Source organism: Neoarius graeffei, chromosome 3, assembly GCF_027579695.1.
Source record: "Neoarius graeffei isolate fNeoGra1 chromosome 3, fNeoGra1.pri, whole genome shotgun sequence".
Taxonomy (NCBI): Eukaryota; Metazoa; Chordata; class Actinopteri; order Siluriformes; family Ariidae; genus Neoarius; species Neoarius graeffei.
The window spans coordinates 116,390,498-116,417,105 of NC_083571.1; the positions used below are offsets into that span (position 1 = coordinate 116,390,498).

At 42.9% G+C, this 26,608-nt stretch overlaps 1 protein-coding gene across 3 annotated transcripts; it reads right to left on the reverse strand.

Moving 5' to 3' along the window:
- hebp2 (heme binding protein 2) lies at positions 1-26,608 on the reverse strand. 3 transcript variants are annotated; one of them, XM_060917970.1, is made up of 6 exons: positions 26,462-26,608; positions 12,710-12,790; positions 11,089-11,224; positions 3,475-3,655; positions 1,794-1,976; positions 1-280 (listed from the first exon to the last, which is right to left on the reverse strand). In XM_060917970.1, the coding sequence occupies exons 1-6, from the start codon at positions 26,576-26,578 to the stop codon at positions 277-279; spliced, it is 702 nt and encodes a 233-aa protein (XP_060773953.1). In that variant the 5' UTR covers positions 26,579-26,608; the 3' UTR covers positions 1-276. The 3 variants fall into 3 exon arrangements, with proteins under 3 accessions (XP_060773953.1, XP_060773954.1, XP_060773955.1); XM_060917971.1 differs by having other exon boundaries at positions 1,779-1,976; XM_060917972.1 differs by lacking the exon at positions 26,462-26,608 and adding an exon at positions 13,041-13,165.

Consider the following 26,608-nt stretch of genomic DNA (forward strand, 5'->3'; position numbering starts at 1 on the left):
TGTGTAAAACAGATACGTTTATTACAGGATATGAGTAATTTCACTGATGAAGTTGTGATTAAAGCTTTGAAGTGACTAATAGTGCAGTCTTGTCGTACTTAAAGGCTTTAACTGCGAGTAACAGGAATGTGCTAGCGTTCACATTAAACTGGTTATATAGGATTATTGATCAGTAAATGTTTGGCTCTGCCAGAGGATAATCAGGCTGGTGATTGGTTCCATCCCACAGCTGCTACCAACCGGGGGGCTGAAGACAACGCCTGCTCCTGTATTTTCTTACCTGGTGGAAAAAAAAAAATCTGCATTAATTCATTCCATCTCTCTCTCCCTCACACACACAGCATGTAGACAGTTACACATACTGTCACTGCTGTACTGATGGATAATTAAGTTATTCCACAAAACCGAGTGGAATAACATTCTACCCACAGTCACTGGATTTTGAGAAACTGAGTATTTTTATGCAAATTCAATAAATAAAAACTATTTTGTCCAACAAAATCACGTCCGCTTAGAATGTAAAACCAGCGAAAGGACCAGAGCAATGTGTGAAGAATGCAATAATTCTTGAAAAAGAAATGTTCTTACCATCAAATACTTTTATTCCACTTTTTGGGGGTGTTTTGTTCTCGAGTAGAGTTTTTATTTCTTGGTTGGTTCAGTAATACACACTGCCATTTTGTTCTCCTCTACTCATGGTATATGAGCTGATATCGTAGTAGTACAGCAGCCAATCAGAGTGTGAGATTGCTCATATCCAGTGAATGTGGACAGAATAAAAAAAAAGTTATTGAAGGAGATTACAGAACTGGGTCTCATACTAGACAGATTAGGCCACACTAATTCGATTAGTTGGTTCTTGGAATCGCCGCTTGAAGAAAATGCAAAATAATAAAAAATATATATATATATATATATATATATATATATATATATATATATGTAGAAATCGACTGCAGGTTGAGGTCACGTGACATCGAAAACCAATCAAATCGCCCCTTTCACTTTAGATAAAGACTTGTGGGAGAAACATGTCTGTGGAGGGGAATCCTGCAAAGCCTGTTTGTGATTGCTAGGATATTCAGCGAACAGAAGTGTAAAATCTTTGACAGGTGTGTCGAAATTCAAGAGGGGGAAACTTTGCACAGTTGTACTCAAGATGCCGTGAGCTTGTTACCCTGCGATGTGCCAACTTGGACAACGACTCTGTGGAGGTGGGTTTGATTTATATATTTCACTGATTGATGTGAGGGGCAAACAAAAAATCATTCGAAGTATTTAGCCATCAGAAGTAGCTCCTCCTGGTCAAATCTTTTTTTCTGTGCATTGTAGACGTTCAATTGACTGTAATTCAATCATTTATTTATCTGTTTACTGGTTTGCCTGGTAAAAGACGTGCAGCCAGAGCTCGCCCTTAATGCATATGGGTGGAAATAAGATATTAACAGAGCCATATGAAGTGTGTAACAACAATGTATTGTCTTTTTGTTTCTCTATTATGAAAGCCCTCCATTTCCACCGCTAAATTTACCATCAGAGCATTTTTTTTTATTTTATTTCATGCGCTCGCTTCATATTTTTCCTGAAAAAAATCCAAGAACCAACTAATTAAATTGGTGCGGCCTTAATGAAGTGAACCCATTTTGACCAAAAACCTCTCAACTTAACTGATATTAAAATAAAACACATGTTCAGGCACTTGTGGGTGTAAACATTCAACCACAGATACCCCAGTTTAATTTGGAATGGAACAATACAATCCAACCCAACATTTTGACCTTTTCCCGACTCACTCCTTTCCCTCCTCCTGTATGAGCCAGACTTCGTTCTTGCGGTTGATGAGCTTGAAGGGACTGTCGTAGCCCACACGGTAGTAGGGAGCCTCTTTGAAGCTCATTCCATCCCTCTTTAAGCTCTCGATCAGCTTTAGCAGCTCATCATGGGTGTTCTGACTGTTAGCGAAGCCTCCAAATGTCCTAACACACACACACACGATGCATAAACATACCTGCGTACTTTATAGAGGACTTTCAGTGGCGTCACAGATTGTTTCTCTGCCAGGTAAATAAACAGCTGCGACAGTTCATAATGAAATTTAGAACGACTGCAGTCAGTACAATCTCTCTGAAATGATTTATACCAGCAGATCACACCACATCAAAAAGCTGAAATATGCAGTCAGTCATCACAGATCCATATAATTTACACACAAATGTATTTATTCTGCACACTGCTCTGTGCACACGCACGCTTGCTCACCGCTTCACACGGATTAAATGCAGAGGACGAATTTCACTTTATTTTTGTCACAAGTGACAAAAATAAAGGCTTCTTTTTAAATTTACCCACAAATGTATTTATTCCACTTGAAAAGATGCACAGCAATCCAGCTACCGGGTTTGGGACACTACAACATCCTGAACTATTTAGTATTTGGGAGTTCTAAATACACCAGAGATGCTAAAGGCAGACGAAAGCACGGATGAAAATTCCTGATAAAGAAAAATACCTTATGACAAAAAGGTAAGCTCAAACATGGAGCTCTAATAGTAATAAAACAAGTCAGGGCCTAGATCTAGCATATTTTATGGTGTTGGTCCTCGTCTACATGATCAGTCCATAACAAACATGCTGCTAGTCGAGCCAAGTATTCAGTCTAATAAAATATATACGGTGGTGTAGTGGTTAGCGCTGTTGCCTCACAGCAAGAAGGTTCTGGGTTCAAGCCCCGTGGCCGGCGAGGGCCTTTCTGTGCGGAGTTTGCATGTTCTCCCCGTGTCTGCGTGGGTTTCCTCCGGGTGCTCCGGTTTCCCCCACAGTCCAAAGACATGCAGTTAGGTTGATGTGGGGCGGCGGCCTTGGGCTGAGGTGCCGAACCCCTGACTGCTCCCCGGGCGCTCTGGTGTGGCTGCCCACTGCTCTGGTGTGTGTGTGTTCACTGCTTCAGACGGGTTAAATGCAGAGGATGAATTTCACTGTGCTTGAAGAAGTGTGCATGTGACGAATAAAAGGTTTCTTCTTCTTATATCATGTCCAAACCAAAGCCCACATCCAGATCTACATTTTAATGTTGCAGAGTTTTCACACTAACCTCATAAATGTTCTCCACACACACAGGAATGGTTTTATCATCCAGTCCTCCTGTTTAACTGCAGCTTGCAATTGTTCTCGTCTTTCTGGGTTCCCCAGGAAGTGGTGAAAAGTTAAATCAGGCTCATCTCCATGTCTGTTATTACATCCAAAAGCACTACAGGTCTCTGGCATTGTTCTTTTAGATGGAACTTTTACAAGTTTATCTGTAGATGCTTACTGAATTGGGCTTACAATCACCCGCGTACGCTCGCGCCGGTCACGAGCAAACACAAAGCTCACCAGGCAACACGGCCACATGAACAAATCTGCAGTTGCAATGACATCGCGTGAAAGACCTCTATGGCCTCACACACTGAGGAAAGTCTGCTTTAATGTAAATACCTGACGAACACGGTGAACTCCTGCCTGTTCTCGAAGAAGACTTCAGGGACGGTGGGTTTGGGCGGCTCGGCCTGGTGCTCCTCGGGGATGTAAAAGGACACAGTGATGGAGCTCTCGTTGGATGATCCCTCTCCAGGGTTGATGAGACAGGTCACTGGTACAGTCATGTCCACTTTCACCTCTGAGATAAAGCACATAAAGAAGCCATTTTTACTTCTTTCACAATTCAACAGTCCTCTGTCCTCTTAAATCCAATCTGTTAGGAGTGAAAGTTTCCGTACGCTCCCATTTTCTCCACAAAGAAAACGTTGTGGCTGTTGATTTTATCTGATAATGAGCGCTTCTCTCACTGCCCACCTCCACGGAAGGAGCTCATGGGCTGAAAGAATGCCAGATCACAGCCAATCTTCAATCTTAGCAGCATGTGGCACTGCATCACTGACGGGTTTGCTGAGAATCTGCAGTTTGTGTTTTCACTTGAAGTGAGGAAACCGTTTATAGCTGCTAAAAACATGAATCAAATTGTTTCACAGACATTCCACAACACTGAAGGTAACTACCGATTCACTTTAGCCATCAATTTGCACTGGTGGTAAATTGCTGTATATTAAGAGGAATTAAAAAAAAAAAAAAAAAAAACTTGAGATTCGGTTATAGGAAAATAATTCACTTTGGGTGGAAACATTAATGCATCATGATTTATTCCTTACACATTTACTGTAAAAGGAAAAATATGGCACATTAAGTTTCACTAAGAAGTGTTAGTGCAGGTGAACTGATCAGGAATATGCTGATGTGCTGACAGTGGGGTATTTATATATTTAAAAAAAAAAGTTACAGATTTTAACATCTCACATTAAGATAAAGTGCTTGCTTTTCTTTCTTGTACAACCATCACTAACTCACTGTATACAGAGAAAAGATCACCATGACCACCTTGTTTTATAGAGCCATTAAATGTCGGCATATCGGGTGAAAACTCAAACCGAATCCAAACCGCGCTCATTGAATTCAGAACATGCTTTTTAAAAGCATTAAAAATGTTTGTTCTTGAGATATTACAAATCAAAGATCGGAAAAAAGGCTTAATTTTTATTAAACTGCTGTAATATTCTGTCTGAGGATCACATGATCCAAAATGGGCCTCGTTAACCAATGAGATCAAATGTTTTTTTTTTTTCCCCTTCATAACTTTTCTATTTTTCAAGATATTTACATGGAAATTTGCAGGAACATGGACGATGGTTGTATACGGCATACAAGAGTTTGAAAAATTAGTAAAAATCCAATTCTGCAAATTACTATGTAATTAGTATTAATTATGCTAATTAGGTATAACATTAAATCTGTACACTTAATAAAAGCATAAAAGATTATTTCTAATCCCCTCTTTGTGCTCTTTAGGCCTTTGTATTTCTCAGTAGGGCCTACTAGTGCTTAAATGAAAGAATATAAATGATTTTGATTAAATATTCACAGCTTTCAAGGCGAACCTCAAAAAACTGTCTGATCCACATCCAATAAACAATTCACATTAACTCAACTGAAATCAACACTCGCGTTTCTGACTCCCGGTTTTTTAAAATCTCATTCCAACCATGAAGATCTCAATATTTTTCATCAAAACAACTCCAGTTATATTCTAAAATAGTTATTTATTTACATGCATCAGTTTGATTTGAAAAAATAAGTAGGTAAAGCTATGAAAACTCACTTCAAAGTCTCCCGTGAATCAGAACATCAAAACTAGCAGACGGAAAATTTTGCTGAATCCTTCATCAGAAACAGTGAGAGCGAGAGAACATCCCTATAAAAGTGATCTGATTGATCTTGATGAGTAATCCAGTGGGAAACTGATCAAAAGAGAGAGAGAGAGAGAGAGAGAGAGCCTGACTGCTTTCCCGTGACTCAAAAAGAAAAGCACCGGCAGTTTCCCGACGTCCCGCGAGCAGAGTTTTTACTCTGTTGTATCGACTTCAACCTGCCGTTACTCCCAAAGTACTGAACACATCTTAACCAGATACATTTCTTTGGAAAGCAGAGATAAGATTTTTAATGATAGAAAATATTCAAGAGTTAAGCAATGACAGGGTTAGACACTTTGATGAGCGTCTGCATGGACAACTTTCACAGCACGGCCAGCGAGAGTCTGATACGCCTATTAAATGTTTATGAGCCATTTCTTTACCCGTCAAAGCCAGAGACTTTTTTTTGTTGTTTTATAAATTGCATGAGCTGGCCAAAAGGTCAAATGTACGACATTTTAGTTAGCATGTAGGATGGTACATATAACTTTATAAGGCAGCTAGCTGCCTGTCATTTATGTATAAATTTCAGATTTCAAAATTTCATTTGAAACAAAAATCAGGAAAAAAATCAAAAGTACTGCAAACAGATGATAGATGTGCTTGGAGTTGCTAGATGTACACGGTTCTGCCACCTTGTGGTAAGAACTTATGAAGTCTTCTAACTCCCAACACACCTAACCCAGCTCACGAACAGCTTAACACATTCCTCATCAATACAGAGTGAAAAGCCTCCGAGACACCATTAGAACAGTCTGAATTTTGACTTTTTTGCACTGACAAGTTTTATTGACCCTTATGAGATTTACATTATTATTAAATATTAAACACACACTGCCTGGCTAAGAAGGGGGCAGGGGGAGAACATTGTCACCGTTTGGATATACAACCCCAAATCAGAAAAAGATGGGACAGTTTGTTGAAATTAAAACTGAAAATTACTTTAAATAAATCCGTTGACCTGTATTGCACTCAAAACAATACAACAGCACATTACTTGATGCTTCACCTCATGAAAAGTCGTTTTCACAAAATGAACACTTCAGTTTTGATCCTTGCAACGCAGTTCAAAAAAAAAAAGTTGGAACAGTAAAGCATTTACCACTTTGTAACGTTCCCATTTCTTTTCACAACACTTAAACGTTTAGGAACTGAAGACACCAAGTGATGAAGTGTTTCAGGTGTTATTTTGTCCCGTTCTTCCAGTAAACTGGTCTTAATGTGTGCAACAGTACGAGGTTGTCATTTTTCATTTCAAAATTCGCCACACATTCTTCATTGGGGTACAGAGCAGACACACCCTCTTCTTCCACAGCCACGCCTTTGTAACGTGTACAGAATGAGGTTTTATATCGTCTGGTTGAAATAACCATAGAAAAGATGTCCCGTGTTTCTATCAGCTATAGATGAATGACGGTTCTTGATGCAGAGCCGTCTGAGGGATCAGAGATCGCGGATGGGTGTTCAGCTTAGGCTTGGGCCCTTGACCTTACTGAAATTACTCTCGACTCTTTGAATCGTTTAATGATATAATTCACTGCAGAGGGTGAAATATGCAAAGGGGTTTGGATCTTTCTTTGAGGAACATTTATTTTTAAATGTTTTAATAATTCTCTCATGCATTTGTTGACAAACTGGAGAGTCTCGACCCATCTTCGCCCCTTAAAGACTAGGCCTTTCCTGGATACTAATTTTGTACCAAATCATGATTACAATCACCTGTTGATATCACCTGTTTCAAATCACATTAATTGTTTTACCTCATTACTAGCCCTAAATTACCCCCATCCCAACATTTTTTGGAACGTGTTACAGGTCTGAAACGCAGGAATGGATGTATATTAACAAATGAAATGAAGTTGAAGAAACAAAACATTAAATATCTTGGGTACATACAGTGGGGCAAAAAAGTATTTAGTCAGCAACCAATTGTGCAAGTTCTCCCACTTAAAAAGATGAGAGAGGCGCCTGTAATTTTCATCACAGGTACACTTCAACTATGAGAGACAGAATGGGGGGAAAGAATCCAGGAAATCACATTGTAGGATTTTTAATGAATTAATTGGTAAATTCTTCGGTAAAATAAGTATTTGGTCACCTACAAACAAGCAAGATTTCTGGCTCTCACAGACCTGTAACAACTTCTTTAAGAGGCTCCTCTGTCCTCCACTCGTTACCTGTATTAATGGCACCTGTTTGAACTCGTTATCAGTATAAAAGACACCTGTCCACAACCTCAAACAGTCACACTCCAAACTCCACTATGGCCAAGACCAAAGAGCTGTCAAAGGACACCAGAAACAAAATTGTAGACCTGCACCAGGCTGGGAAGACTGAATCTGCAATAGGTAAGCAGCTTGGTGTGAAGAAATCAACTGTGGGAGCAATTATTAGAAAATGGAAGACATACAAGACCACTGATAATCTCCCTCGATCTGGGGCTCCACGCAAGATCTCACCCCGTGGGGTCAAAATGATCACAAGAACGGTGAGCAAAAATCCCAGAACCACACAGGGGGACCTAGTGAATGGCCTGCAGAGAGCTGGGACCAAAGTAACAAAGGCTACCATCAGTAACACACTACGCCGCCAGGGACTCAAATCCTGCAGTGCCAGACGTGTCCCCCTGCTTAAGCCAGTACATGTCCAGGCCCGTCTGAAGTTTGCTAGAGAGCATTTGGATGATCCAGAAGAGGACTGGGAGAATGTCATATGGTCAGATGAAACCAAAATAGAACTTTTTGGTAAAAACTCAACTTGTCGTGTTTGGAGGAGAAAGAATGCTGAGTTGCATCCAAAGAACACCATACCTACTGTGAAGCATGGGGGTGGAAACATCATGCTTTGGGGCTGTTTTTCTGCAAAGGGACCAGGACGACTGATCCGTGTAAAGGAAAGAATGAATGGGGCCATGTATCGTGAGATTTTGAGTGAAAACCTCCTTCCATCAGCAAGGGCATTGAAGATGAAACGTGGCTGGGTCTTTCAGCATGACAATGATCCCAAACACACCGCCCGGGCAACGAAGGAGTGGCTTCGTAAGAAGCATTTCAAGGTCCTGGAGTGGCCTAGCCAGTCTCCAGATCTCAACCCCATAGAAAATCATTGGAGGGAGTTGAAAGTCCGTGTTGCCCAGCGACAGCCCCAAAACATCACTGCTCTAGAGGAGATCTGCATGGAGGAATGGGCCAAAATACCAGCAACAGTGTGTGAAAACCTTGTGAAGACTTACAGAAAACGTTTGACCTCTGTCATTGCCAACAAAGGGTATATAACAAAGTATTGAGATGAACTTTTGTCATTGACCAAATACTTATTTTCCACCATAATTTGCAAATAAATTCTTTAAAAATCAGACAATGTGATTTTCTGGATTTTTTTTTCTCGTTTTGTCTCTCATAGTTGAAGTGTACCTATGATGAAAATTACAGGCCTCTCTCATCTTTAAGTGGGAGAACTTGCACAATTGGTGACTGACTAAATACTTTTTTGCCCCACTGTACTGTCTGCAAGTCAATCAATATAGAAAAGTCACTACTTTCTTTTTTTAATTAGCATTTTCCATATTGTCCCAAATCTTTTTAAAAAAACAAACACCTCTTATAAACAACTGGAGAAATTTTCACTTATTACATTTCGATGTCTTTCTTAGCTGACATCTTGATCACATTGAACACTGAATGTTTCAGAAGGTTCAAATTATTGGCCTGCATCAAGCAAAGAAAACAATGAAGGAGATTTGAGCTGAAGTTACTGGAATTGGGTTAAAACCTGGAAAAATTGTGACGAACCGTCAACTTTGTAGAAGAAATGTGGTCAGAAAAATCTTGACCGACCATGATCAGAGATCACTTAAACGCTTCAAGTCAAATCGTAAAAGCATCAACAGTAGAACTCACAGCTATGTTTAACAGTGAAGGAGCATTTCCACTTGCACAATGCAACATGAACTCTCAGGATCGGGACTGAACAGCTGTGGGTCCACAAGAAAGGTAGTGAGGATAATCAAAAGAAAAGGCTTCAATTTCCTCAGGAGTATAAAGACTGGGCCCTGGAGCAATGGAAAAATGGTCCTGTGGTTTGATAAATCCAGATCAACCCTATTCCAGAGCGATGGGCATGTCAGGGTAAGAAGGGAACCGCATGAAGTGATGCGGCCATCGTGTACCATGTCCACTGTAGAAGCCTCTGGAGGCAGTGTTGTGATCTGGGGTCACTTCAACTGGCCAGGTCGAGGTCAGCAACGTTATGGGGCAATAAAATGAAGTCAGCTGACAATCTGAATGTACTGAACGAGCAGGTTATTACATCAATGGAGTTTTCGTCTTCCCTCACGGCGCATGATGACAATGCCAGGATTCATCAGGCTCAAAATTGTCAAAGAGTGGTTCAGGAAGCACGAGGAATCATTTTCACATGAATTATCCAACACAGAGTCCTGACCTTAACCCCACTGAAAGTCTTTGGGATGTGCTGGAGAAGATTTTACGCAGTAGTTTGACTCTCTCATTGTCAGTACAAGACCTTGGCAAAAAAAAAAATTACTCCAACTCTGAATGGAAATAAATGTCATGATGCTGCATAAGGTTGCTGAAACAACGCCACAGGAAACGCACGCCGTAATCAAAGCTAAAGGCAATCCAATAAAAAGTGCGCGCAACTTTCTTTTGGCCAGGCAGCGTCCGCACTGTCGCCTCAAAGCAAACGGTTCTGGGTTCAAACCTGCCGGTCAGTTTAGGTCTTTCTGTGTGGAGTTTCCATGTTCTTCCCCATGCCTGGGCGAGTTCCCTCCAGGTGCTCCAGTTTCCTCCCACAAACATGTAGATTAGGTCAAATGGCTAGTCTAAATTGCCCACAGGTCTGTCTTTCTGTGTTAGCCCCGTGATAAACCAGTGAAATGTATAGGGTTACTTCGCTTCTCACCCAACATCAGTTAGGATCAGCTCCAGCTCACCCACGACCCACTATGGATAAGTGGTATTAAAAAAAAAAAAAATGAATGGAGGCTATATTCTGTCCAATCTGAATCTTTTTTTTTTTTAAATAATCTAAATCAAAGGATGATAACCTTAAATCATTGCCACATTTTCAGTCCTGGAGGACAGGGTCCAGCACAGTTTGGTGGCCTGCCTGTTCCAACACATCCACAAAACCTAATAATCAGCCAATAAATTGAATCAGCAGTCCAAGCAGAAAGCTCACCAAGCTGATTACGAGAAACAGGCCTTGCAGTACCAGAACTGATGACCATTTGTATTGTTGGAACTAGGACGGTTTGCATTCACCAGGCAGAAAAAGGTGTTTAAACCCGCACGCTTACATCTGAAAATACTTCATTCACATACTTTAGACCTTTTAGAGTTCCTTTATTGTCATTTTTATGCTTTAGACTATTAAAGCAAAGAATGTGAACTACACACAAGAGGCTGCTCCTCTAAAAATAAATATTTTATTAAACCACTTTAAATTCTATTTTAGTATAATCTAGTTTATGTATCAGTGCTCTTATTTATTAACTTAATTTTTACAAGCTTTTTGCACTGAATAACTGACTGACAGATGTGCGAAACAATTTCTTTACATGCAGCAGAAACTAAACTAGCAGAAGAGCTTGGTTAATTGATAACCAGGTAATCTGCTACAGAGATTGTTATTTGTTTAGTTAAGTTCATCAGCCTCGGACTAAAAGAAGCAAAGTAGAAACATGTGGAAAAAAAAAGTTAACAAAATAATCCTATCTGCAGTGATTTTTTTTTTTAAATCAAAAAGCATATTATACAAGTCAGGTAAAGCAGCCTGCAGTGCTTACGCTTTTCATTGTTTCCCTGGATGTATTTGAAGAGTCTCCTAAAGCCAGTAGTTAAGCCCTCGTCCTGCTCCGTGCCATTGACTGTGGTACTGACCCACTGTGTGGGGTGATAGGTTCGCACCTCATAGTCCTGTCCCTGAAACAAACAAACAAACACTATACTACAAAGAGCAGTAAACAATAAATGAAAAAGTCAATATTTGGTGAGACAACCCTTTGCTTTAAAAAATTAATTTCCGGTCCAATGAGTGCAGTTTTATGTGGAAATGAGCTCTAGGTTTTACTGAGTATCTCACAGAACCAACCACAGTTCTTCTGGACACTGTCAAACGTGCACCAAAACCCAGAAGCCTTCATTACGTTTTTGTCTGGAAAGCGTCCCTTATGGAATACGCTGCTTTCTTTACTTGTGTACAAACGTTTAATTTTGTGTTGGAAAATGAAGTCATAAAATAAAAAGCTATAACAAAAACATAGGGTGCCTAAAGGCCTCTGCATGCTCTTGCGACAAGGCTTTTACAGATAGCTTTTCGCAGACAGTTGTAATTTATCGTTGAGCGGGGAGTAATAGGCGTGCGCGATGTTATTCACCGCCACAACGCAAGGGGGTGCGAAGTCGCTAGGAGTAGTTGGTGGGTGTGGTTAGTGGAGTGTTTATCCTCCGGTTACTTATAATGACTAGAACTTTTTTTTTTATAATGACTAGAACTGGAGTCGTATAGATGTACGTACTTCCTCGATCAACCGCTCTTCGTGCTGCTCCATCTTCGCTCGTGTTTTTAAAAATGCCGGTCGTGAAAACAAACCAAACCGGGAAAGTAGGGAAGCGGAAGTGCGTGTACAGCGGATGTAGAGTGGACCAGTCAGAGCCCTCTTGTCTGCGAGGCTTCTGCAGTGGTCACAATTTTTGGGAGGTGCGCGCAGAGCGTCTGCGAAGGTGGGGGGGCTGCGCAGAGCGTCTGCGAAGGTGGGGGGGCTGCGCAGAGCGTCTGCGAAGGTGGGGGGGCTGCGCAGAGCGTCTGCGAAGGTGGGGGGGCTGCGCAGAGCGTCTGCGAAGGTGGGGGGGCTGCGCAGAGCGTCTGCGAAGGTGGGGGGGCTGCGCAGAGCGTCTGCGAAGGTGGGGGGGCTGCGCAGAGCGTCTGCGAAGGTGGGGGGGCTGCGCAGAGCGTCTGCGAAGGTGGGGGGGGCTGCGCAGAGCGTCTGCGAAGGTGGGGGGCTGCGCAGACACTGTCTGCGATGCTACCTGCGAGGACTGGGTTGTCAGCATAAATTGGCCTTAAGACTCTTGCACAGTACTGAATGTGTGTCTCTCTCTCACACACACACACACACGAGTGAGTGAGTAAAATATATAAACTGGTAACTAGCACGAAGTCACTTTACACTCTCCATTATTATATTATAGATCTCACACACACTCAGGTGTCTAAGGGTGTGTGTGTGTGTGAGAGAGAGAGAGAGAGAGAGAGAGAGAAAAAAAGCTGGAAGCTAGCACAAAGTCACTTTACACCCTCCATTATTATATTACATCTCTCTCTCTCTCACACACACACACACACACACCAATTTAAAACATCTTTAGATTCTGTAACAAACAGTATCTGAGTCTGCTTTGACCAACCTTGCTTTCTTGAGGAGTAAACTTTGGACTCTCGAAACCTCCAAACACCATTTTACCCACAGCTCTCAGCATCTCCACAACCTACACACAGAGAGAGAGACACACACACACACAGAGAGAGAGAGAGAGAGACACACACACACAGAGAGAGACAGACAGACACACGCACAGAGAGAGAGAGAGAGTTGCAGTTGGGATGAGTAACTCTCCACAGCACTGTAGCTCATTTACTCCTCACTCACTCACACAACTCGCCTAAATATCGCAGTCTGCAGATTTAATGTCACTTTTGTTTATTTATCCGTCTAAAAGAAAGAAAAATATTTCCTACCTGTTTCCTCACCTCACAGTAAAACCACTGAATTATAATAAAGCAGACTAATGACTTATTTACACTTTATTCTGCTGTTATATCAGAGGTGACATAACGGGGCGGGGCTCTTGGCACGTGACGCTTCGTACACGTCGCTTCTGATTGGCTGCGCAAAGCGGCGCACGTTCATGACGTTACAAGACACCCGGAAGTGAGTACACAGAATAATTAAAAACTTCACCAGGAACCATTTTATTACATTCAAATGACACCATTATATTTATATATTATATTTAAAATAGTCTAACATTCTTGACCTAAACTAAAATATGTAAAACCTCTAAACCAGACAGATGTTTTACACACACACGATTATTGACATAGAATAGAATGCCTTTATTGTCACTATACCCATGTACAAGGAGATTAAAAGCAACTCCAATAACAGTGCAAACACTGTGTAGAGAAAAAGGGGAGAAGAGAGAAAAAAAAAGGTGAGGGTATAAGGTGCACAGTCCTGAGGCTGTGTTGTGTTTCACATTATGGAGTGAGGTATTGCACAGAGAGTCATATTATAAAATAAAGTATTGCACATTATGAAGTATTGCACAGGGGGGGTTAGACTATAAAGTCAGGAAAGAAGCTGTTTTTGAATCTATTTGTTTTTGTCCTGATGCACCTGTAGCGCCTCCCTGAGGGCAACAGGTCAAACAGATCAAAGCCAGGGTGGGAGCTGTCCTTGATTCTTCTCCATGCTTTCACGGAAGGCGGTTGTATTTCTCTGCCTCTCCCTCCCCTAATCTTTCCTGCTTCTGCTGTCTCATCTTGTCTACAATTCCCCCTGAAGATCACTGCAGTCAGACTCTCTCTGTATTCCCCCCCTTCCCACGGTCACCGTTCTTACCCCTAGTGTGTCAAGTCGGTAAGCGCTGTCTGGCTGCAGGACCGGACTGCTTGTTTTGCGCTGGGTTACCTATACCCATCTGCCCCCCCCATGATTGCCCCCCTCGCGTCCTGAGTTTTCATGTTGTAAAGTGTAGTGTGTGTGTGGAATTTGTGCTTATGTGCTGAGGTGTTTTTTTAATGTTCCCACACTGTGCGTCCCTAGAAGCATAGCGTGGGGGTCGTTTTTTCTCCTCCTCTTCCCTCATGTCATTCTGTATTTTTCATCCCTGTCTTCCTGTCCTGTCTACCCTATGTCAACTGTATATGTACGGACAGGTTGACGGCTAATTTCGCTGGTACATGTGACTAGTGACAATAAATGGCTTATCATCATCATCATCATAATGTTCTTAGCTCTGCTAAGGCAGCGGGAGGTGTAAATGTCCATCAGGGAGGGGAGAGGGCAGCCGATGATCTTCTATGCTGCCTTTACTACTCTCTGGAGCCTCTCCCCGTCTGCAACAGTGCAGCTGCCGTACCATACTGTGATACAGTACGTCAGCAGGCTCTCAATGGATGAGCGGTAGAAGGGCAGCAGCAGGTTGGAGTCTAGGTTGTACTTCCTGAGGACTCTCAGGAAGTGTAGCCGCTGCTGAGCCTTCTTGATGACTGCTGTAATGTTCTCTGCCCAGGAGATGTCGGCGGAGATGAGGACGCCAAGAAACCGGAAGGTGTGGACCCTCTCCACATACTCGTTGTTGATGTAAAGGGGGGCTAGGTCGGTGCTGTGCTTCCTGAAGTCAACAATGAGCTCTTTGGGTTTCTTGGTGTTCAGAGCGAGGTTATTCTCTGAACACCAGGCTGCCAACTTCAGGACCTCCTCTCTGTAGGCTGGCTCATCTCCCTTTGTGATGAGTCCGACCACTGTGGTGTCGTCAGCAAACTTGACGACGAGGTTGTTGTTGTGGGTCGAACTACAGTCGTGGGTGTAGAAGCAGTACAGGAGGGGGCTCAGCACACAGCCCTGTGGAGAGCCGGTGCTCAACGTGCAGGTGGAAGAGAAGTGGGGGCCAAGTCTCACAGTCTGGGGCCGATCGGTAAGAAAGTCCTTTATCCAGGCACATGTGAGAGGGGGAAGGCCGAGAGTGTCCAGTTTTCTGATAAGGATGTCTGGGATTATTGTGTTAAAAGCTGAACTGTAATCTGCAAAGGAGTATGCGGACGTAGCTCTGCTGCTGCTCCAGGTGGTTCAGCGTAGAGTGGAGAGCTACGGCGATGGCGTCCTCTGTGGATCTGTTTGCGTGATATGCAAACTGGTAGGGGTCGAAGTCTGGGGGGAGGTGATCCTTGATGTGCTGAAGAACTAGTCTCTCGAAGCACTTCATGATTACCAGGGTGAGGGCCACAGGACGGTAATCATTCAGGCTGGTGACGGGAGACTTCTTCGGCACTGGGATTATTGTTGCAGATTTTAGGCAGGGAGGGGTGACTGCCTGAGCCAGGGAGAGGTTAAAGATCCTGGTGAAGGTAAGGGCGAGCTGGTGGGCGCATGCTTGGAGCACCTTACCAGGTACTCCATCTGGGCCAGCAGCTTTCTTGGGGTTCACTGCCAGGAGCACCCGTCTGACACATGTGCTCCTGTACAGTGAATGGAGTGGTGTAGGAACTGTGTGGTGGTGGGGGCAGGGCTGGAGCAGATGAGTGCTGCTGAGATGTTTCAAAGTGAGCAAAGAAGCAATTTAGCTCCTCTGCTAGCGGCGCACTCCAGTCTCCTGTTGACGCATCACAGTCTCTGAAGTTTGTGATGTCCTGCCACACCTCCCGTGTGTTGTTGCTGGACAGGTGGGACTCTATACGCAGCCTATGGTCCGCCTTGGCTTTATTTATTCCTCTTTTCAGATCAGCTCGAGCGGCTCTGTACAGAGCCCTGTCACCTGACCTGAAGGCAGCGTCGCGAGCCCTGAGGAGTGAGTGGTCCTGGCTGGTCATCCAGGGTTTCTGGTTTGGGAAAACCCGGATGTTTTTATCTACTGTCACATTCCCGATGCAGAACTTGATATAGTCCAGCACCGCTCCTGTGAACGTCTCCAGCTCCTGGTGTTCAAATAAGTCCCAGTCTGTCCGTTTAAAGCAGTCCTGTAGTTTGGAGAGTGCGTTGTCAGGCCAGGTTGTGATAGTCCTTGTGGTGGGCCTGGCTCTGCGTCTGAGGGGGGTGTAGGCTGGGGAGAGCAGGAGGGAAAGATGGTCTGACTGGCCGAGGTGTATGGCCCTGTACGCGTGCTTGATGTTGGAGTAAACATGATCCAGAGTGTTCTCCCCTCTAGTAGAACACTTAACATGTTGGTAAAACTTCGGCAGTACAGTCTTTAAGTTGGCCTTATTAAAGTCTCCTGCGATTATGTGAACACCGTCAGGGTGGGCTCGCTGCTGTTAACACTGGCGTCGGGTGGAATATACACAGCTATGACAATCACCACAGTTAGCTCTCTCGGTAGAAAAAAGGCCGGCATCTTACAGACAGACATGTACTCGAGGTCTGGGGAACAGTGTTCGTCTATGATTGTTCCGTTGTTACACCAGTTATCATGCACGTAAATACAGAGCCCCCTCCTCTGCTCTTACCGGAGTCCTCAGTCCTGTCCCAGCGGAGCAGAGTGCAGCCTGCTAGCAGTGGGGGGGTGTTAGACCAAACATTTTTCTCTACCCCCTCCAAAATATGGAGATGATCTATCTAAGTATGGAAATACCAATGTTTGACCAACTGAAAAATGCTAACCCCCCTGTACATACCCTCTGAAGTTAATAACCCCTCCAAATAGTCAAAAACGGCCTTTTTCACTAATATAAGCATTCTTTAACGGAAATAACCCTTAAATATAACATCAAAAATCACAGTAATATTTATTTCTCACAAAGTTGTTAGAAACCCTCATTTTGTCTCCGCTTACGGGTTTGAATCAGAGTAACAAATTCTCCATAAAGTTTCAAGATATGCTTCTTTATATGTCTGGTGTGGATGGTGTACAAGTTACAGAATAGCCAGTGCTCTCGAACAAGTTCTGCCGGCAACCGAGCAGCAGCGTCCCTGGATCTCCGTGCTTGACCAGCACGCTTCGGCCGCAGCAGATAGAGCATATTCTGAATGATGTCCTTCCCTGTTGGAAGCATCCCAGAAGGGAACTCAGCCTGCTCTATGTACTCTACTACACCTAGCATCTTCTTAGCTTTTGACCGTGTTGCAACAGAAGCCATTATTTACCTGCAAGAATACAAATAATGACTATTTAATACACTGGGAGATATGAATCATTTGTGCATACTGGTTCTTAAAACTAAATTAGTAACCTTAAGTAATGATCCTCTGTGCTTAAAAATAGTTCATATTTGAGGTATTACTGAAGCGTGTGACATTCATCAATAACTTTAAAACTTGCTGAAAAAGAGCAGAATTACCAGATGTTTAATTTACTTGAATGTAAGGTTACTTACCACTAAGCTTATTACCTTAAAATAATGATCATCTGCACTGAAAATGTTGTAGTCGTACCTAGTGGCATACCTGAAGAGGTTCGCATTCATTGATAACTTTAAAACACATTAAAAAAAAGCAGCATTCTAATATCAAACAGCACTGTAATGTATTTTGTCATATTGTAAGAATGGAAACTTTCAGAGGGTACGTACAGTACAGGGGGGTTAGCAAGGTTCAATTTAGGGTTGTTTTACAATCAGGGTACGCAAGCTAAAAATCACATTTAACACTTATTATCTTCAATATCAAAAGGCTTGACTAAATAAACTCGGTTGTTTATTGTAGCCCTGTGATAGCTCTATTTACCATGCAAAAAAAATTTGGTGATAAGGTTATTTTTGGTGAATGTATGGGAATATACGTCATATTTAGCAAAATTACTCGTGTCATTTAGAAAAAGTGCTTTTTTGACCACAGGTAGCTCCAAAAGGGATGCACTTAAATCATTCTTTATACCATAAAACACATATTTGGTTCCATATCATTGGAAACATAGTTAAGTTTTAATGTTGAATGCCAGTAAGTTTTTTCAGACTATTTTGATCAAATTAGTATGGAATTGCGTCAAAAAAAATGTCCTCTCCGAGACAGCTAATTTTTCAATATAAAATAACATATCTAAAATGATTATTTTCATCCTAAAATGTGGTCAAGATATTGGGACATAAATATTAGAGACAACTAACACAAAGCTTACAGCCTTATATTTAAAAGCACTGTGGAAGTAGTGGATTCTGAATTGTCAAAAAAAAAAAAAAAAGTCCTCTCCGAGAATCACTTCGTTTGTTTCTCCCAGCCCTGTTTAAAGCTACACTTAATCTTCTTTATCTTATAGCAGATTACACAAAACTACCATACACACGTCAAAAAATTACCTGAAATCTGTTCTTTAATTTGTCCTTCACTTAGGGCCCGTTTACACGAGGACGCTGTCGGGTAAATATTTTACTAAATATTTTATCAGAAGTGCCTTTCGTTTACACGGGGACAGCATTTCCGAGGCTGAAAAACGGATAAAATTGAAAACGCCTTCCAGAGTGGATAAGTTAAAAACGGCCCCCGTTGCATATCCGTCTAAACTACCCAATACGCGAAACTCTGCTCGGATCTGCTCACGTCGGGTACGCGTTTACGTCATACATACGTCATATACTGCACATGCCAGCCCGGGAAGTAAGAAAGTAAGTAAAAAAGTAAGAGCATGTCTGATTACATCGATCCAACGGACCTTCAAGCTGCTCTGTGTTTTAATGCAGTAGATGTGTTTTCCTGCTCACCCGCCCAGCTGGAGCTCCTCAGTTTGGTGTCGCCAAGTTACACACACGCATGCACGCGCGCCGCCTATTCAAGCCGCTCGTGAAACCATAAACCCGAGACTGAAAACAAAACTAGCAGCCGAACGGGTTTATTTTGCTGAGATGGACACTGCCTTTTCTCTTCTTCACCAAAACAAGAGTGAGTTACTTAATAAAGGCAGATTAAAAGAGTTTCGGTTTGCTCCTGCTCCTCCCTCGAGCACTACAGTACCTCAGCCGGACCGGTGTTCTGTAAAGTTATCCTAGCAAGTTCTCATACAGACCGTTTTATTATTCAAAACAAGTCATTAAAAATTATTTGACTCGGCCAAAGACTCGACCAATACGCACAAAACATAAAAATCGGCAAATGCGTGAAATTCTCACCGATTTTCTATCAGCCCAGCTGATCGGTGGGACAAAACTACTGTTAAATTTTCCTACCCTCCTGGATTTCGCGCATGCGTAGTAGGCTTGGTAGGATAACTTGACAGAACAGCGGCGCAGATGTGCAGATCAGACAAGACGGAAGATGTTGCGCATGCATGCAGACATAGCGGAGACATTTATGCGTCACCGTATAGACGCAGATTTCCTCCTTGAAAACGGTCGTGTAGACGCGGAAAAAAGTGAGAACGAAAACGGACTTTTGCGTTTTTGTTTTATACCGTCCCCGTGTAAAGTGGGCCTTAAAAACTGGTACAAGAATCAATTTGAATCAATTTGAATTTTGGACCCCTGTGACACAAACTTTGTACCCCGATTGTAAAACAACCCTTTAGTAAAATTTGACATTTTCCCACATAGATGGACCATCTCCATATTTCTAGGGGGGTGAAACATGGAAAAGTCAAAATTCTTAAAATACCCCCCCACCACACACACACACACACTGCTAGCTAGCATCGGGTATTTCCGGATGAAGCCAGGTTTCGGTAATAATTAAAACACAGCAGTCACGAACATAGCGATTTCCAGCGAGTTGTAATTCCAAGTCATCCGTTTTATGCACCAGGGATCTGGCATTGGAGAGAGACAGGCTCGGTAACGGTAACATGACCAGACGTCCTGGTTTGACCGGGACAGTCCCGATTTTGAGTTGCGTGTCCCCAGTCCCGACAAAGGTCCGTCGGGACGCTGAAATGTCCCGGTTTACACCAAACACGAACAAACTGTCCCGGTTACAGCGATCATATACAGCCAACGAGATGTCAATAAAGCTTCTAGCAATTCAGCATCAATGTGCGTGTGTGTACGCAGTCAACCTTACAATGTATCTATTTCTACAATGCTGCAATATAGAGGCCGCGTTATAACGGGTTTTTTCGCTAGCGGCTGTCAACTACTGCGCGACAATGCCGAACGGATGAGCGCTGGGCGTTGATGTTCGCACACTTCAAGAGTAGGGAGATTCCTTACAGCAATGCCAGCCAGCTTTGCCAGTTTGCCATGTGCCTACCTGGCACCAATGCTCCAGTTGAGCGAATATTTTCACTCATGAGCAACACCTGGACTGACGAGAGGCCTTGATCCTTACCCGGGCCAATTTCAACGATACTTGCTCGCAGTTTCCCAGCAGGCTCTCGGGCAATAAAGCGCTACTGGAGCAAATTCACTCATCATGTAAATATATGCAATAAAATGGCATCTTCTTTAGGGTGGGTGGCTGTGTTTCTGAAACATTTTTTGTTGTCTTTCATCTGTTTCACAGATTGTCTTGACTTGTTTGATGCTGTTGTCAACTCAGGGTTCACGTTTTCAAAATAGTTAATAGCCGACACTGGTTACGATTAAACAGAGGCATTTTGGGTAAAGGTTCGGAGGTGACAATGATTAGGCTCATGTGCTCATTCCTGTTACAATGCATAGCCTATTGTTTAAAAAAAAAAGTTCATCGCATAAAATGTTGATGTTAATATGCAAGCAATGCATTTTCTTGGGATTTTCACAAAGGTGAAATAAATCATTTGAAATTTAGGCTATTGGCCTCATCTCATCTCATTATCTGTAGCCGCTTTATCCTGTTCTACAGGGTCGCAGGCGAGCTGGATCCTATCCCAGCTGACTACGGGCGAAAGGCGGGGTTCACCCTGGACAAGTCGCCAGGTCATCACAGGGCTGACACATAGACACAGACAACCATTCACACTCACATTCACACCTACGCTCAATTTAGAGTCACCAGTTAACCTAACCTGCATGTCTTTGGACTGTGGGGGAAACCGGAGCACCCGGAGGAAACCCACGCGGACACGGGGAGAACATGCAAACTCCGCACAGAAAGGCCCTCGCCGGCCACGGGGCTCGAACCCGGACCTTCTTGCTGTGAGGTGACAGCGCTAACCGCTACACCACCGTGCCGCCCGGCTATTGGCCTATTCCCTATCATCACATCTGCTGTCTGATTTTCTTACTTTAACTGAATTGTGATAGAAGCACATGTAGATAACAAGAAAATACTTGATTGTTCTCTGAAATGTTGATAAAAGTGAACTTCTACAAAATGATAAAAGAATAGAATAGAATAAACTTTGTCATGCCAGCATGAAATTTGTCTCTGGTCTCACTATAAAAACACGTAAAAACAAACATTCATACCACTGCACAAAAACATAAATACATACATAGATCATTCTACCCCACCCCAGTCGCCCCGCCCAGTATACACATCATAGACAAGGTCAGCACCAGTTCCAGCCTACACCTGTCTAATTTTTCCATTGCTTGTTGACCATGGAAATTGTATTTGGTATAAATGAGTGTTTATATATGTTTTTCCTTGCGATGTGTGCCCTGTAGCGCCTCCCTGAGGGGAGCAATTCGAACTCCGAGTGAAGAGGGTGGGTATCATCGTCCAAAATGTTCATAGTTTTCCTATCGACTGCAGTCCTATATAGATTGTCCAGTAGTTTTTGAGGTTGTCCTATGATTTTTCCTGCCATTTTCACAACTCTGGACAGCCTATTCTTGTTGGATAGGGCGAGGTGGCCATACCATACAGAGATGTTATAGGTAAGGACGCTCTCTATTAGGCTTACATATGTCCTCTCCAAGATGTTAGGACTTACCCCAAAGCCTTTCAGCTTTCTAATTAAATACAACCTTTGATTGGGCTTTTTGCGTAGAACATCAACATCTGTGAAGTTCAGCTTGCAGTCAATGTATGTGCCTAAGTACTTAAAACAGTTGACAATTTCGACTGTTTGGTTGGATAGTAGAAGTGGTGATGGAACACCTGTGTAGTTAAGAATTAGCTCCTTGGTTTTACATACATTGAGTAAAAGTGAGCTTGTCTTACACCACTGCTCTAACTTAAAAACATGATCAACATAGTCAGATATGCTGTCATTCTGATAAGAGTCCCACTAGTATGGAATCAATTTTGTGCCAAAATGTTCATGCAATACTTTTGAAATATCAAACAAAAACAACAAATCAAAATACAAAAAAAGAAAAAAAGTCAATTTTTTTAGACTGGCAAACAAATTATTCGTGTAATCGTGCAAAATATCAGTCTATTACTCTTCAGAAACCTTTTATTTTTGTTCCGCGTCTTTCTCAGTTTTGTTTGACGTAATTTATTTTGGTTGCGATTCCAGCTTTCTCGTTTGCGCTCCCTGACTTTTTGCTTGCAGTTTTGGCACAAACTTCCCGTGTGGGTGGGCTGTCCAGGAATGCATTCCCATTGGCTAACTTGTGTTTGACTGACAGCTACGCTCAGCCATTCCCTACTCGGATTCTGGCGGACTGGATCCATTGACGGTAAACAAGGATCGAGTGGACTTCAGTGGCGACTATGATATTGAATTAATTCAATAAAGTGTAAATTCAGTCGCCACTGAAGTCCACTCGATCCTTGTTTACCGTCAATGGATCCAGTCCGCCAGAATCCGAGTAGGGAATGGCTGAGCGTAGCTGTCAGTCAAACACAAGTTAGCCAATGGGAATGCATTCCTGGACAGCCCGCCCACACGGGAAGTTTGTGCCAAAACTGCAAACTGCTCACACGCAGTGAGCATGGCCAGTGTTTACGGAAGTAACCTAAAGTTTCCTGTGTACGACAGTAGCCAGCATGGAGTACCTGGCGATGATGCAGTTGTTGCGACGGAGCCAGAACATGCACAATAGCCTGATGTTAAGGAGGAGGCTGAGAAGGAAGAGGGCAAGGGTTTTGTTGTTGTAACTTTTTTTGAGAGACCCGCCGCCTACTTCAGCGCAGAATAGTGACGTTTGTGGCTTGTTGATGACGTGTAAGTCGGATGAATGCGACCTGGCGGTTCAGACTGAAGCCACATATGAAAAGATCGGATAGGAATCGGAATTAGGACCACATATCCAAACGGCCTGGGTCGGATTTGAAAAAAATCGGATGTGTCGTTCATATTGTCAATAAAAGATCGGATACAGGTCACGTATGGGCGAAAAAATCGGATTTGAGTCACTTCAGCCTGCAGTGTGAACGTAGTGTGATATTTTGCACGATTACACGAATAATTTGTTTGCCAGTCTAAAAAAATTGACTTTTTTTTCTTTTTTTGTATTTTGATTTGTCGTTTTTGTTTGATATTTAATGTTTGGCATGTTTGATATTTGATATTTAAGTCTAGGCTGAAAACATATCTGTTTAGCCAAGCCTTGTGTTAATGGTGTTTATGAGGTAAAGGAGTAGATCTGGAGGATCCTCAGACAGAGTGTTTTGGTAAACTGGGATGTATGGATGCTGTCAGTCCCCACTCGCTTGCTCACTCGAGTTTGTTGACGGTGTAGTGGCTGCTGCTTTATGTCCCGGGGCCCCTCATGCCTGTGTTACCTTCTGGCTCTCCCCTTTTAGTTATGCTGTCATAGTTAGTTGCCGGAGTCCCTGCTTGTACTCGGTGCAATATGTATACTGTTCCTACTTATTCAGGTGACATTGGGCATACCTAACCACCTGTGTTTTCTTTCCCTCCCCCCCACCCCAAATCTGTCCCTCTGAGTTACATGGAGTCAACAGGAAATCTTTTGGTGGAGACGGTGGAGACCTCGACTGGCTATCGTAGCCTGCAGGGAATCGGCCGTCAGACATTCTGTCGCATGTCCCAGACCCGGTGAAATGTAACTGAATTGCCTTGGCCAGCCCTAAGGGTCCCATCTGCATCTCATCATTGCTGAGGAGTGTGCTCCCATCACCCAATCAAGCATCCAGCCAGAGCAGGTCATGATATATTTTTTACCATATTAACATGCCATTGTTGTGTGTTATGCCTGATGTTAAAGACTCTCGTCTGTGCGAGCCTACCACACAGATTTAATACTTGTCATTTTTAGGGCATACCTAACAACGTGTTTTCTTTCTCTCTCCCCCCCCCATCTGTCCCTCTGAGTTACATGTTGATCCTGGGATTGAGATGCTGGCCTCTTCTGCCCCTCGGACCTGCTTGGTCCATCCTGGTGCCCTGTGTCTGGTCGGAGTTTTATCGCACCGCTCCTGTGAAGGACGGCCCCATGAGGACAGTTGAGGGTTATAGGGGAGAGCGGGGTAAGATGAGCCAGAGGGTAAGATGAGCCACCCCCTGTTTCTAAGAAACAGTAAACAAATGTGATCATGTGACCACATTCAAAGGGGGGCGGGACCATTTACTTACACTTGTGGAGAGGAGCACCACATGTCAAACTAGGTGAGGGACATATTTATAAAAATGTGTTTTTGTGCTTTCTAAGTCAATTCCATGTTTGTCCACAGTGAAGATGATTTAGAGAAGACAAAAGTAGAATAATATTTAGACACATTAGGGTTAAGTTAGTGGCTTTCTAAGCTATGATATGAATGCTAATAAAAATAATTTTGATTAGCCTAATCCCCTTTATTAGCATTTTTCTACAAAATGGTGGCCACGGGGTAAGACGAGCCATTAGATGTGGGGCAAGTTGAGCCACTGGCTCAACTTACCCCATTGGTGGCTGAGCTTACCCAATATGGATGACACTTAAGTTTTCACATTTACTGGTCATATATGACAACATATATATATATATATATATATATATATATATATATGACATCAGATGAGGAAGACCAGTTGTTAGATGTGGGGGATTATGTTGTGGCAAAAATTCACGGGGAAGAAGAAAGTGCATTTCTTCATTGGCCAGATAATCAAATTGGATGTCTTCGAAATAGAGGCAAGATTTGTCAAAAGAAGCCGGTCATGCCATGGCTCTGCAAGAAAGCCAACCTTTGTCTTCAAAGAGAAAGATGAGGCTGTCCTGTCAAGACAGGATATTGTGAAAAAATTGCCCCGCCCCTTTACTGTTGGGGGGACAGCACGGAGGGAGAGGCAAATGGTGTTCCCTTGCCATTTGAACGCTTGGAACATTGAATAATGATGAAATGATTGATGGAATGATTGCTGCATGTTTTAACCTACTGAAAGAAATAAGATTTTTTGGCACTGTTCTACTGTTTTAGTAATTTCTATAATATAGTATATCTCTCATTCCCTCTCTAACCATCCCTCTTTCTATCTATCTATGCATATCTCTCTCTCTCTATCCATCTATCTATCCCTCCCTATCCCATCTCGTTCTATCACCTCTCTCTTCATCTCCCCTTCTCTATGCAACCGCCCTATCCCCCACTTGCTTGACTTGACTTGATTCATTGATTGCATTTCTAATAATAAAAGTTGTTTACTTTGTTAACCTAACATGTTTTGTGTTGGCTCAATTTACCCCACACAGTGGCTCATCTTACCCCGTGCATGGGGTAAGTTGAGCCACTTGACATTTTTTTTTCAAGAGGTAATATCACTCTAACCATAAGAGCTTATCAATTATTTTTTGCTCAGATAGTAACAGTACACTTTGAAATTTGGTATGGTGTGTAGACTGGAAGCAAAAATGGCTTTAACATGTAGTTATGATGAAAAATGTAAAAAGTGGCTCATCTTACCCCGCTCTCCCCTACCTGTTAAAACTGTTAATATTATAGTCAGGCTGTCTGTTGTTGCCCAAATGAGGATGGGTTCCCTTTTGAGTCTGGTTCCTCTCGAGGTTTCTTCCTCATGTCGTCTGAGGGAGTTTTTCCTTGCCACCGTCGCCACAGGCTTCATCATTGGGGATAAAATTAGCTCATGTTTGAAGTCGTTCAAATTCTGTAAAGCTGCTTTGCGACAATGTTTATTGTTAAAAGCGCGATACAAATAAACTTGATTTGCTTTGATATTTCAAAAGTATTGTATGAACATTTTGGCACAAAATTGATTCCATACACTAGAGCCATATCATCTGCGTATTTCACTAATTTAAAATCATTACAGTGAAGTGATATTTAAATTTGTGTACACAGAGAACAGCACAGGTGAAAGACAACAAGCTTGTGGAGCCCCGAGTTCGTTTGGGACCGTGTCCCATGTCCCTGATGCGCACTCGCTGTGATCCAGTGCGCCAGCCCGCCATCCACCCCAGGGTTAAAGCACCTGTCTGCGCAAAACACGTGTGCGTGCACGAGTATCACGGTCACGCGCAAAGTGTCCCGGTTTCAGACTCGGGAAATCTGGTTACCCTGGTAACGGTGGCTTGTGTAGTTGTTAGCCTTAGCATAGCATAGCAGCGGACCTGCGGCCTCGCTTCCTCTCCGTCTGCGCCGCCTCCCAGACCCGACAACAGTCCACGGAGAGCCCGGCGGCCTCGCCATGTCAGCTGGGATGTTCTGCGTGTAGTGAAAGTCGCTCGAAACAAACAGATACCTGATATTGGTCACCGATGGCCAAAAGTGTCTGTTGGGTGGCCTGGACGTTCGCGGAACCGATGGTGCACAAACAAGCAAGAAAGAAACAGAAAAACAAAGAGCACTGCGCCGCCATCTTTATCCGCTGTAAAGTTGAGGGGAGGGG

Coding starts and splice junctions, on each gene's coding strand:
- hebp2 (XM_060917970.1), bottom strand. CDS start 26,578: ATGGCGGCGCAGTGCTCTTTGTTTTTCTGTTTCTTTCTTGCTTGTTTG. Junction 12,791..26,461: donor CCATCGGTGACCAATATCAG/GTATCTGTTTGT, acceptor CTCTGTGTGTAG/GTTGTGGAGATGCTGAGAGC. Junction 11,225..12,709: donor TTACTCCTCAAGAAAGCAAG/GTTGGTCAAAGC, acceptor TGTTTGTTTCAG/GGACAGGACTATGAGGTGCG.